This window comes from Bemisia tabaci, chromosome 2 (assembly GCF_918797505.1).
Source record: "Bemisia tabaci chromosome 2, PGI_BMITA_v3".
NCBI classification, from domain to species: Eukaryota; Metazoa; Arthropoda; class Insecta; order Hemiptera; family Aleyrodidae; genus Bemisia; species Bemisia tabaci.
In genome coordinates, this window is record NC_092794.1 from 15,921,577 (window position 1) to 15,936,065 (window position 14,489).

A 14,489-nucleotide genomic window follows, 5' to 3' on the forward strand; every position below is an offset into this window, starting at 1 on the left:
CCCTGTTACCTCAGTTGGTAGCGTGTCTGGCTCATAACCCTCCCCAGTTAGACAGCAATATTTTAAAAATATTGAAATTTAATATATTTTTAAAATGTTTTTCATGTATTTTTAAAATATTTTCAAAAGTACTTTTGAAATACAATCAATGAATATTTTTAAAACATTTTAAAAATATATTAAAAATATAAAAAATTAAAATTTTTAAAATAATATTTTATAATATTTTTAAAGTATATCATAATTATTTTTGTTAATATTTTAAAAATATTATTAAATATTATTTTAAAAATTTTGATTTTTTTTAAAAATATTCAAATTAATATTATAAAAATTTAAAAGAAAAAAGGAAATGATATAATAATAAATAAATAACATAAATACATCGCCATAAATTCAAACTAGAAAAAGGCCCAAATAATTAAAACTGGAAAAAGACGCAATTATAAAGTTAAAAAATAGAGAGAGAGAGAGGGGGAGAGAGAGAGAGAGAGTTTAAAAAATGAGAGTTAAAAAAAATAGAGAGAGTTAGAAAAAATGATAGTTAAAAATCATGATAGTTAAAAAAAAAGAGAGAGCTAAAAATGAGAGAGAGTTAAAAAAAATGAAAATGAAAAAATTACATCATGAAATAAAAAACAATAAATAAATAAATAATAAATAATAAAGTCTGGTAAAATATCATAAGAATCCGTCAATAAACAAAATATTACGGACTCAGAGGCCTGCGATAGTTAAGAGATTGAATTTAGGGGCCCATTCATATCAAGCCTGGCTGGTCTGGTGGTAAAGTACTGGACTTCGGATTGCAACTCCATCCCGAAGCGTGGGTTCTAATCCCGACTAGGACGGCGCGGATTTAAGGTAAGTCACAACTCTACGATGATCCACCACCTGGTAGTAACGCATATGAAAACTTGCACACTTCATAACTAGAGTGCGCTACCAGCCAGGAAGAATAATGAAAATTCATTTTATACACTCTTTGAATTTGGTTATATAACTTTTATACTAAGGGTTACATAATAAAATAAGTTTTTTAGTAAACTTTTAACTAAAAAACTTTACATCCATTACATAAACTATGAATATTCTTTAGCTTGTGGTTATTTACGGTTTATACTTTTAAAAACAAATTTTTTATATAACTCTGCTACTAGGGTAAGAATTTCAAGGGGAAATATTCCGAACTTTCCTAAAAATAAACATTTTATCGTAGGAAATTTGGCAACTCTCGAATGTTCATACAGCTTTCTCCCTTAGCAGGGCGGTATTTCCCTTGTGTTTTTTTTCAGATACGGTAGATTGAATTGTGAATAAACTCCGGAAAGAAATTTGAAGAGAAATCTACTTAAATTCATAGTTTCCCAGGAGGAGGAACTTAACTCCATTCCAAGGTTGCAAGTTTGGCTTAAAAAATTCAATTTTTTACAAGTGGAGATGGCTGTGTGACTGCTGTTCAAGGTTGTGTTGATTTTGCGTGCTCTTCAGTGACAAAGTCTAGGAAATTTTCAATTGAAACGTGTTAAAGTTTTCTGGTAAAAATATAATTTACAAATAAGAATTTTGCAACATTAAAAAGTAGTGACGTCCCTTCATCCGGAAAACAACGATTAAAAAAAGTTAGAAATATTTTTCAAAAAAACAATAAAAAATCAATTATTTTTGGTTGGAATCTGGTAACGTCCGAACGCGCATATGGTGTTTTTCTTGAGCGCGGCGGTTGACCGGAGAGACCGGTGCTGGAATCGAAAGGAAGAGATAAACGGGCGGAAGACGGGGGTCCGGAGGGGGCCAGGGGGGGATGGGGGCGGAAATTTCATCTGGCTTCTCCCGCAACCCATTATGGATGCCTATCACCAATCTCGGATTTCAATCCCTCCCACCTCTCCGTCTTCACAGCTGAACGGTATTTTTAATACGCCTCAGCATCCAGCAACAAAAAAGTCAATTCGGTTCTCTGTTTCGCGGCGCGGGCACCCCTTCCCCCCTTCCCTTCCGCTCCGTTCGGGGCTGAACGGCTCAGCGCCTCCGAACCTCACAATTCGTCGCTCCTCTGACGTAAGGGCGTATCTCGATTTCCACATGAGCCCCGGAAAGCATTCAGTTATATGGAGAACAGGGCTCACGCTCAAATCGAGATACGCCCTTACGTTAGAGGAGCGACGAATTCTCACCCTGGCCGGGCGCGGAGCGGCGAGGCGAGGCCATAACCCGCCGTGTAGGTTTGGACCTTCTGTCTCAAGACCCCTAAGTCCTGATACAGTATCGTCTCGAACCGAATAAACCTGCCCTCTACGTGACGCGCATTCTGAGCGCAAAAACTCTGCACCGGAGCCGCCGCGCCGCTGACGTGCTCAGCCAAAACGCCGTATAAACATTTGAACGTTGCCAAATCCATAGTGTCTGGCAATCCTCCGAGGAGGAAAAAACGCCCACCATCATGACCGAAATGCAAAATTTCCTGATAGAAGACAGTTTTTAGGGGAGAAATACGATGTTTCAATGATTTTCAGATTCGGGAAGAAAAAGACAATACCTTCAAGTGCGAAAAAGAAAACTTGGTGGCTCCGCCAAAATTTCCATGATCAACGAATTTATTGATGAATAGGAGCTTTTATAGTTGAGCCTGAGACAGTAGTTCCTCATTGCAAAATGTGGTCTTTTATTTTACTTATAATTCGTCTTGCTCATTGCAGACATGTTTCAAAATGCAGTGGACCATTAGACAAGGGAGTTGGGTGTGACTAAGAGTGTCGGCCACCCTTTTGCTATCGGGACTTTAGTAGGACGTCATTTTCCTCTACCGGGGGTGGCTACCGCCACTCTTGATAGTATACTATGAGAGATATGAAGAGCATAAAATGTTCCGTTGATTGAAGCTGTAGAAGCACTGAGTGAAAATTCAGGATCGGGACGCCTTCAATTCGAGTGATACTTCCAGCTTTGCCGGAGAGTTAGTTTAGTTGCATGACCTAACTTAACCCAACCTGACTCCGTTGCGATCGGTTCTCGAACCTTATTATGTGACCGATTAGAAACATTAAACTTGAGTACATCAATGGATAACTAGACAAGGTACGAATTTAAGCAATCTGATACATGTTCCTTCACGAGAATTTCACGTAGAATACGATTCGCGCAACGAAAATTACGCAAACCAACTCCTAACGGAGATATTAACGTTTTTATTTCACATTGGTTACGAGGAATTTGAGCTGCCCTCCCGCACGAGAAACTTAAAGTTCTACTCGAGTCAAATCGCGCACAACAACGGTTTCAGCAAGTCTCTCGATCGAGCAATGTTCATTCCCCACCATGTGTTTTTCAAACTATAAGTAATTTGCTATAGCTGAGCCAAAGCGTCAAGATCGAGGTTGCCAGATTTAAAGATCGCAGGGACTGTCATGATAACGTTTAGCGCGCGATGTGAATCACGTAGAGCATTGGGTTTTCATGATTGGGTGGTTTGAATTCATCCATCAAGAATTATTAAATATCTTCACAAGGAGTTGATTTCGGTAATTTCCGTTGTGTGCATCGTGTTTTACATAAAATTCTGGCAAAAAAACATGTATCAGAATGATGAAATTTGTACCTTGTCTAGTGGTCCATTCGGTTTATAATTCGTGAGAATTTTTAGGAGAAAATACTCACAACCAATTTTAAAGAAAATCAAAATTCTATAGTTAAAAAAAAATCGAATGTTCGTATGAAGTTCTTTCTCTGCAATACAGAGCTGCGGCGACCGAAATTACCCTATGTCTGGCAACTTTGCTTCCAACTCCTTCTCGCTCCTCTTTTTGGATATTCTTATTTTCTCCGCTATTCTTTTTATTCTTCGTTTATTTCATCACTGAAATCTTCCTTGACCCTAATTTAACCTTACTGCAACGCCCCCTCCCTGCCTCCGAAGACAAGCAAATCCATCCTTCCCTTTGAGAGTGTGCTAAATCCTTTCTTCTCTGTTTAGATAGCACAACGGTTTCAATTAGAGCAGTTCGTGTTCTCCAATTCGTCAGGACAGCTGCATTGCGCCGTGAGGGTACTTCGCGATTACTTAGCAGATTTCCGCCTGCCTCGCATGGCAATTTTCTTCGTCTATACATGCTCATACGTTTCGATGGTCAAAGTCAAAAACCACGTAACTCAATTTGTGGCACTTCAGATTTCTTACTAGGTCTCAACTCTTCGATGGAAAACTCATGACGATTCTTTCTCGGAATTTTTACTGATTTTCCTTCGACCTTGATCGGTGGGAATTAAAAGCAATAAGGGGTGGGTACCAAGAGAGTTTATCGCAGTGATCTTCGATGCGAAAATCGAGTTCTACGTGAAATTCTTTATTTTTTTACTATTTCAAGTATCCCACAAGGATTGCCACATTGCCACAAGGCAACCATTGTTTGAGACCATCAAACTCGGGTCGCCTGGCCGGGAATCGAACCCAGGACCTTTCGATCATAGAGCTAGCGCTACAACCACTACACCATACTGCCATGCTAAGGAAGAACGCCGTATGAACATTCGAGATTTGCCAAATTTCCCCGGAAAAACATGTATTTTTGAGGAAAGTTAAGTATATTTTTCCTTCAAATTTTCAGATGATTTAGATGAAATTGCGGAAAAAATTAGAGGAAAAATATTAGCAACTTTCCCAATTAATTCGTATTTAATTGAAGCAAATTTGGCAACGCCTGAAGGTTCATACGGCGTTTTTTCTTAGCACGGCTGCATAGGAGGCGGACAAAACATGCATCAGAATGCTTAAATTCGTACCTTGACTAGTGGCCCATTAACGATAGAGAAGAAGGAGGTACGTGGAGGAGGACGAGGAAGAAGCAAGGAAACAGGATGTGATAGAAAGTAAGAGGGAATGCGCTGCAGCGTCTTGCTTCAAATCCAATCATTTTTGACCATAGCTTCCTTTGCTTGTTATTCAATGTATTGATTGAGCGTTTAAATGCGGAGGTACAACTGTGAAGTCAGTGCGGCAGAGACCAACTTTACGTCGACACCAATGTAGTTGTATTCATCGAATAACCGACATCAGCCCCGGAGCCTGAACTCAACGTTCATGCAAATTTATTTTCCTATCGGTCTTTCCTCCGACCCCGGGAAAGCAAAGCCGGTTTCCACCTCTCACCCCTCCTCTTCTCTTTCCTCTTTTTCCCTCTTCCCTCCCCTAAAGTCCGCTTTTGCTCTTTCATCCGGCAAAGCTCTTCAAAAGAGTCAAACGTGCGCTATAATTTATTTACTTATCGCTCCTATGTTTTTGAGAGCGCAAGTGAGAAAATCTGTCGCTTTTTTTCCTTTTCGATTTAGAGTTGCAGTCCTTAAGTTTTAATTTAAATCTTTTTTGAGGAGGAATATAAGAAGGAGAGCGCGAGAAAAGCGGGGCTGATTGTGAGTTGTTTCCAAGTCCTGGAACGCCGCCAAAACTGCTCCACCTATCCCTTTGGAAACTCGCCCGTCCTTCCTTCCCACTCTCTCTCTTCCTCTTTCCTCCTCTCTCTCGTCCCTTTCCTTCGCGTCATCCTCGCCTACTCCTCTTCTATGTTTATTTTGAGACGTTTCAATGTGACGTATTGATTTTGCACCTTGTTTTGAAATGAAGTGCCTTCGAAATTTTTCAATCCACATCTCGAGATTAAGTAACAACTCTACTTATCACAGCATCTTGTTAACTCCGGCTCAGTAGGGTGAACTTTTGAGCCCTCTTTCACACTTCTTTCAAGCATTTAGCCCAAAGCAACATTGGACAATGTTATCATAATTTTGCGGGTATAGGGTTGCGAGCGGAATTAATTCCAAGAATACAGGAAAAACGCATAAATAATTGATTTCTTCCCATTAAGGTTCTCTAAAGGTAGGAGCGAAACTTATGTTGAGGAAACCTCCATGTAAGTTGACTGTAAACCCGTAAACCGTCCAGGTGAATGTTTCATCCGATTTCCACCCGGTGCGATGACCTGAAATTCGCAGTACCTATATTTCTTCTTTCACATCATGAGTGTCGCAACCGTGAAAATCCACTTTCTTCGAGAGACGCTCAAGAATCAAGAAGGGGGGGGGGAATCAAGAAGCGGTCTCGACCGATTTATTTTTTGATCGAAACTTGTGTCTAGCATCAAAGGTTGTGATACTACCGCGCCGATATACTGCGAAAGAAGCCGGTTCTCCTCAAGATATTTTAAGAAACGATTCCCTACTAAAAAGCCTTAGAAAAACTTCATCTTGAGTTATTTACGAAGACCGTTGCGTCTCAACAGATAATATATTTTTCCATTCAGATGGCAAGACTCAGCGTTTGCCCGCACAAGTTTCTCCAGCAATCACCTGATTACTTAGTCGGACGTATTTTTATCAAACGGAACTAGGTGCATTATGACGTGAGCCCTGTTATGCACATAATCTTATGAGTCTTAGGGCTCATGTCTTAATGAACTTAGTTCCGTTTGATAGAAATACGTTCAGTTAGAGCAGCCGACCGGCAATTTTTACCTTCAATCTTTGGAACTTTGGCAATGCCTAAAGGCTCATACGGCGTTTTTCCTTAGCACGGCACTATTCTGACCCGATGTTCCTTGAGAGTGGCAGTGTGTCCGGCATAGAAAACTAGAAAATTGATATTTTTTACCGTAAATAGGTTTTTTGCTTGTATTGAACCAATTTTAATTTGAGTTTCCACGTTTCGGTAAATCTTTCCGGACTCCATCACACATAGAGATTCCCATTTAGGAACCGGCTTTCCTTCCGTAGCACCCATTGTGGTACTGAAGTGAATACAATCAGGGTCCCATAAGAAGCGAACGGAATGGCGAAGCTTTGTCAGCTCCAGGGTAAATGTCACAGCTACTTGAAAAGTAGTTTTTAAAAGGGAAGAGCGAGCATGGCCGCTTCCAAGTCCAAGACCAGCTTGACTTCATCGGCCCAGAGTGAAATTAAATGGACGTATTTCTGCCAAACGGAACTATGTGCACTATGACGTGAGCCCTGTTATGCATATATCCTTACGGGTCCCAGGGCTCATGTCTTAATGCACATAGTTCCGTTTGGCAAACGCCCCTCAGAGAGGAGCCGAGTGTCCTGCGGCAGGAAAAGGGTCCATTTCCTTTGGGGAAATTGAATCATAAAACGCAAAGCGAGCTCCGCGCGAAAACTTCGAAACGACCAATTACGGCTGTAAATTGTGAGATGCACGCAATGAAAAAGCCACGAAAACAAATAAACGCGTCATTAGTGACACCTCCCTTATTTTTCCCTGGATCCGGGTCGTATGCGTTCCCTAGTCACCCCCTTGGTTTGCGATAAATCGATTGATCTACCATTTAAACCTATGGAAAAGGATCGATAAACAGGGTGTTGCATCGAACACATTAATAATCGATTCTTCGCCATAGCTTCAAATGGGGAAATATCGATAATCGATCGCCCGCACCGCACTCGCTTCGTAGCTCCTTGTCGGTGAATCGGTGAACTCATACTGAGGAAGGGACATAAAATAAAACGAACGAGTTTAAAATCGAATTAAATCTGTGGCAATTTCCCTCTCTCCTTCCGGTTATGAAAGGGTCAAAATCTGGTCCAAAAGCAGGGTGGTCCGAAATCAAGTAACCTATCATACTACTTAACTTCGCAACTTTTTGATGTAATTAACCAAATTATCATAATAACAAGAATAGTTCGAGTAATTCAGCGAAAAACGAGCAAAATAAATTGGGTGGACACGATTAAAATACGTGCGAATGCGAGTTATCACAAATGGGATGGTAAAGGTTTTGATTTTTTATTAATTTAATATCTTTGTTTTATGATAAAGCGACCAGAGAGCGTCACAGTAAATGAAATACTATTCCCACATAGATACTCTGACCTGCATCTTTCTCGGAAAAAGTGTCAGGGTTTATTCTCTAAAATTGTAGTATTACCCCAATTCGCTGGATGATATGGACATTTCAAATTAATTTTGGTAGTAACGCCGCAGCTCAAGTTGGGGTCGTACAACAGAATTTGGGTTGGTAACCTTAATTGGAGCACCTACACAATAAATTGAAAATGCCTATATTACCCAACAACCCCTATCACCTTCTTTTCTTCCGTGTTGGAATGGTGCGCAGTTATCATTGATTATTGATACTTTTAATTGCCTATAAATACACTGCACCATTGATGCATTGGTGGCCGTTCCTCAGATGGCCCATCGAAGATACATACGAAGCGAGTAAGATACATACCTAATACCGAATAGCCTAATCAATATGAAACTGCGCGTGAAACTTCCAGTTTCTCCGGGAAAAATTAAAACGAGGCCTCCAATTCGAACAAAAAAAAACAGGTTTCGTTATCAATCAGGTTTCCATACGCTCCCACAGCATCTCTAAGCGTGACCACCTTGAAAGTAACACACGCGGGCAGAGCCAGCGAGGACAGGTTAAACATCCCCGTTGGGTCTCCGACCCAAAAACGTCGATGGGGGAAAGGGAGCGGGGGAGGAGGGGTGGTTCCGAAGTAGCGTCATTTAATGCACACACCCGTGCCGCGACCACCCTAATTACATTCAAATTCCGACCGAGCACCGGGTCCGGGCCGAGCGTGACGCGACTACGTTACGTCACGTGCGTGACCCGCCCACTCCGGCCCCCGGCCGGGGCACCTGGACCCTTCAACTTTCGCGTCTCGGACGACTATCAACGGCTCTTCCGGGCGCCGGGTGACGAGAGATAGCTCCGCCGCGACGCTTTTTTCGCCCGACCGACCGGGGCCCCGCGCGCGGAATCCAACGGCACACACGCCCGTAACATCTGCGATATATTGTAAGCACGTAGGCAATTTAAACGTCACCCGCTCCGAACCCCGGTTCCGCCCCCCCCCCCCCCCGGGTCCCCTGAAGTTCTCGCACGCTTCGACTGTTTTTACATCCTCATCTCCCTTGCGTTTTTTTCCGCTCCTTCGTCCCTCTGCGCTCTTTTTACCCTCTTTTAATCGAGCAGCTTTTTTGGTAGAGTGGAGCCGGCGACGGAGTATCGACGGGTTATCTAGGTTATCCGCATCTTCGCGTGGAAAAAAAGGGCCGCAAGAGGGGCGGCGGTGGGAAAGGGGTTTAACGGTAGTTACGAAGGTGTCTTCACAGGCTGTTCTGTGCGTTCGAACGGTGTGGGTGGAGAAAAAAAAAAACGGAAAGTAAAAGCTCCGCAAATTGATATTTCTCGAGTTTACCTCGTTCTCCGGATATCTGTGGTGGAGTTAGACGAGGTGTGGCTTAAAGTGGGAGCTCGAATTTTTCAGGGCAGTGGAAAAACTGATTTTAGGTCAAAAATATTGATTTCCAAATTTCGATGCTAAACGCTCTCTGTTATTCCTGAGAGCGGATCGAAATTTCGAGGTTATAATTTGAGGGGCTTGGAGGACAAGGCTTATAAGTGAAGTTTTTGAAAAAATTGAGATATTAATGATTTCGAGAAAAACTAGTCTGGATGCATATCCCGTTCCAGTTCCAAGTTCCACCCAAGTTCCAATTTTTAGGTATTAAAAAGTCAGTTTGAATTTTCTTTCCGCCATGCGGATCCATGTCATATGGAAACTTCAAACACGTTTTTTTCTCGAATTTTTCTCGAAATAGCAAAAATTGCACTCACGCGCCTTGGTCTCCAGGCCCCTCGATTGTATAAAGGACAATGTTGATCAAGTTACGTTCCTTGTTCTCTTGAATGAGACGGTCGAAATGTTCATTAAAATAATGTACACTGTAGCGGTCCTTGCACATCAAAGGATAGGATATTGTCTTTGTAGTAACTTGGAAGAAAAATAAAAAGAAGGGGAGGTTGAAGAAGAATAAGAAAAGACAAGTATAAACAGGAGCAGAGGAAGGGAATTCACTTAATAATACATTACATCAGCCACCGTGAGATGCCAAAAGAACGCCGAACCCAAGGAAGCAACTATTCGTGCTTTTGGGATGTCCATATTGCATATTCAAATTATTGAAGGCGCTTTGGGTTTCATAGGAACTTGAGCGCGTCGGTCTTCCGAGCCCCTCATTTATGTTAAGTTTAGTGTTTGTAATAAATTGTTTCTCATTAAAGCGGGCAGAATTTAGCTACGTTTTTCTCAAATTGACGATTCGCAGAACGGATTTACGACACTAGATTGCCATCTCACAGTAGACGATCCAGTTACATCAAAATCAACGGTGCAACAAAACAATCTGGGAGAATATCACCGAGAGAATTTTTATCCGTTCAACATTTGACAACGGTTTCGGATACTCGTAAGTATAGATGACGGTTTCGTGCACTCGTAAGTATAACGTTGATGCAGACTAACAACATGTCTGTACAGCATACTTCCAGCCACCACCACTGGCGTTTCTTGGAACGATAAGCGTACCAACTAATTGCGAAAGCATTCCAAAGCTCTCCCGAGTCGATTCGATGTTCATGTCTTTCCTTCATTAAAAATAATCTCACGACTGGTGCTTTCGTACGGCATTCTCTCAAACTCCTCATCGAGCTTTGTTCAGAGCCCCCACAATGTGGAACGACGGATGGACGAGCAGTTTCGTGGAAAAGAGATGGGACAGAAAATGATCCATCATTCTGCGTTCGTATACGCATCCACAACGCCATTACCGAGGTGAGTGAGGGAGGGTGACAATATGATTAAAAAAGAGAAAAAAAGCCAAGTCTTCAACATCCGTACGTGCTGAGGCTTATCTTGTCTGTGCGTAGGACATAGTGCTTGATTTTAAGAAAAATAAGTCGATGAATGCATGGAATGACGTGAAAATATTTTTTGGGTTTTTTTTTATGTCGCACTAGGTGGTTTTAAAATTTCCAAGGAAAGACCCAGACCCGTAGAAACGTTTTGCCTAACAACAAAACTGCACAAGAAAAATTTGGAAGAAATTTTGAAGAGCGTAGTGAAACTGGAAAAAATTATTATTGAAAGACACATTTCCTGTGTTGTTTTGCTGATCTATTAACGAATATTTTATAGGTTGTATATTTCGGATTGGCCATTATTTTTCCGATAAATATCTATGGACGTAAAAGTAGCATTTTTGCAATATATTTCAAGGGAAACTGGTCAAAAATATTTTGTGTGGAATTCACAGAGCATAGTGAAAAAGCTAAAGTTATTTAGTCGCGTAAGCTGTCGCAGTCCTCTCAAAGCGTTTAGGTAGCCCCGGCACGTTCAGTGACCAGTTAGGTTTCAGTTTGCTGGAGATTTATGAGATATATTTTAAATATTTTTATACATATAGATGAGACATGAAATATAGTGGTGGTCAGGACCACTCAGTTACGCTCGACTTTAAATTCAGCCCAACAAGGCGTAGCTCAGGCCCTGCGATGCCTCGGCTTCGGTGGTTTTTCAATAATTCCACGTTAGAACTACTAAACCACGTATCTCAGTTTATGAATTTCCTACGTTCTTGTTCGTTATGATTTTTCTTTGCCTCATTAAGAGTATTCTAAAAGGTTAAGAAGTCGATACTGTTATAACAAGTATCCTCCAATGGTTCCAATCCAACACATTACATTTGCACGATTAATTTGACAGAGAAGTAAAATTTTCATCGTTCATCTTTAAAAAAAATGAACCAATTCACAGAGCGAGCTAGTGATACCTCACAAAAGTGAGACCATCTCACTCCAGAACAACTAGCTTGACTAGAGTACCTATATTGAGAGAGTGTGGCCACTGGTGTTACCACTTCTGATTGGCTCAGCCATCTTAGGCTGAATGGAGCCCTTAGGACCCAAAAATGGCGGACGCCATAAATTAATGTAATGCAAAATGACTCAAAATGTAGTTTTCTTTGCTTATCGTAACAAGAAATTAACCCAAATGCACTATTGCGACTTCTTTACATATTTTTAAGGCTAATCGTGTGCAATTTTTGAGAAAAATTATCTTGGATGTAGTAAGGTTGACAGCAAGTGCGGTTGGTGATAACCGTCAAAAGTTGGCAATGACCCCCCTCCAATCCACAAAAACCAAAACAAAGCACCGCCATTTTTGTGTTCTAAGCCTCTCCATGGGGCCCAGTGGTCATACTCTTTCAATATAGGTACTCTAAGCTTGAATTTCTTTTATAAAACAATCTAATCAGTCTAAACACTCAGACTTCGCTATGGCTACAAATGGCAACGCCAGTTTCGTGCCAAACTCGCAGATCTTAGCGTCAGAATAATTTCTTTGATAGAGGAATAAGACTGTTTGATGCATTTTCAAACGATTCACTCACACCAAAGATCAGTAAATTTGATAAAAGGAACAGGATTCACAACATTCTTCGAGAAAGAAAGTAGAAATAAAGAGGACAAGGACACTGACCGAGAGATCGCCGCCGTAAAAAGGGTGGATGACGAAAGTCTCGTTGCCGACGTGGATGACTCCCGAGACTCCGTTGCAGGTGTGAAAAGCCGCGCTGGACCCTGGGTAGTCCTTCACAGTCCCATGGTAATAGCAGTGCTCGATTTCCTGCAGCCCAAACAAACGCACCAATTATACTATCGGTAAGAAAAGAGTCCCTTTCTAGAGAGAGTTGAGACAACAACGTGGCTTATGGATGTACACTCGAAAAAAAGAACACATTGGATCTAGAGTCCAGACTCTTGGAAACATTGACAAGAAAAAAGTACTCTTGATTCAATCAGAATCTAGCTTAAATCAAGAACCAAGCCTCTTAATATAAGCGGATTTCGTTTTTATTCAAGCAAAAATCCGATTGAATCAAGAGTATTTTTTCTTGTCAATGTTTTTAAGAGTCTGGACTCTAGATCCAATGTGTTTTTTTCCAGCGTAACAAACAGGAATGAAGAACACAAAAATCGGACGTTTTTTGTAAACTTTGATCAACTCATTCTTGAATTCCTATCTCCGTTCCCAATCTCATTTCAGTTCCTTGCCGTACACCCGATGGAGATGTTGCATGTTTGAGGGATTTGCGATTTGACCATTGATTCTTACGTTAAAGTTTGCGAGAAACACGATGGTGCCACTGGTTTTTTCTGAAATCATCTCCGAAGCTCAAAAAAAGCTTAGGCCAAAATGGAGGGAATATCCCACGCTATCCTGAGAGTCCACGACTCCATCAAGACAAACTCTCCATGCAAAGATAGGGAGCGAATACATAAGCAGGGTTGCCGTGTTTTCAGTTTTAGAGTCCCCAAATAAAGTGGCAGCCCTGTCAATATATTTGTCCCCTATGTTTGCATGGAGAGTTTGTCTCGATGTAGAGGTGGACTCTCAGGATAGCGTGGGACATCCCCTCCATTTTGGCCTCAACTTGAGAGCTTTCTCTGAGCTTGAGAGTTGATTTCAAAGAAAACCAGTGGCACCATCGTGTTTCTCGCGAACTTTTACGTGAGAATTAACAGTCAGTTCGCAAATTCCTCACACAGGCAACATCTCCATTCCTCGACCCATTGCAGTTTATAATCTTTGCGATTGGTAAAAATAAAATTTTTACTCCCGTTTGTGACACTGTGAAGGCCTAAAGTACGGGAACCAATCAGAAATGGATTCGTATTGTCTTTACTCTCAGTATAAAGGAAATCTAAGTAAGAGATGCATGTTGAAACGAAGAATTTCAAAAATAAAATTCACTTGGACAATCAAACATTTCAATTCCTTTAGAATTCCTTTCTTTATTACGATGATCTGGTGAGACCACTAATGTATGATGCTCCTAAAACTCCCTATCCAAGTGTATTCGTAAAGATACAGCTGGGGATTTTAGAGAGGATTATGGGTCGATATGTATCTAACCCGCGATCATTGAGTTAGAGAGCATAATTCAAGAAAAAATATAAAACTTTCTCGGAGAGAAAATAGCTGGAGTCGTAAAAATATTATCGTCCGAGTGCTGATAAAAGGAGTGCTTCACTCCATTACACAGACGGCCCCACATAAGCATGAACATTTTCTGCATTTTCCTATGTTCACGTTCTTGGCTTTGATTTTTACATTCTCTAAATTTTATTCGCATCTCTGGTTTTATTCTTGTCGAAGAAAGCAGTTTTCGGCTCTTTTTTTAAGCGAATCTCTTCTAAGAAATTGTTGAATCGTAACTCAAAAAGAAACATTCTTTACCAGCACTGATCAACTGCATTTATTTTCGCGAATCCGAACATATTCTCTGTAACTTTCAGATCATTCACTGGAAAAAAAAACACATTGGATCTAGAGTCCAGACGCTTGAAAACATTGACAAGAAAAAGGACTCTTGATTCAATCAGATTTAAGCTTAAATCAAAAGGAAATCCGCTCAAATCAAGAGGCTTAGTTCTTGATTTAAGCTTAAATCTGATTGAATCAAGAGGATTCTTTCTTGTCGATGTTTTTAAGAGTCTGAACTCTAGATCCAATGTGTTTTTTTTTCCCATTGTTTTTGAGGATTTTTCAACGACTCTAAGGATCTATTTTTTTCCAATCAAGTCGAAAATAAATCAAAGTTATTAAACTTCGAGAAGTTTTAG

The 14,489-nt window shown here is 40.8% G+C and overlaps 1 protein-coding gene across 12 annotated transcripts in view; it reads right to left on the reverse strand.

The window, feature by feature from the left end:
• Positions 1-14,489, reverse strand: part of mmd (disintegrin and metalloproteinase domain-containing protein mind-meld) — a 292,368-nt gene that overhangs the window by 71,675 nt on the left and 206,204 nt on the right. For all 12 annotated transcript variants that reach the window (XM_072296762.1, XM_072296759.1, XM_072296764.1 and 9 more), the window contains exon 9: positions 12,343-12,489. In XM_072296762.1, the coding sequence (XP_072152863.1) occupies positions 12,343-12,489 (147 nt within the window). The remainder of the gene's footprint in view (positions 1-12,342; positions 12,490-14,489) is intronic.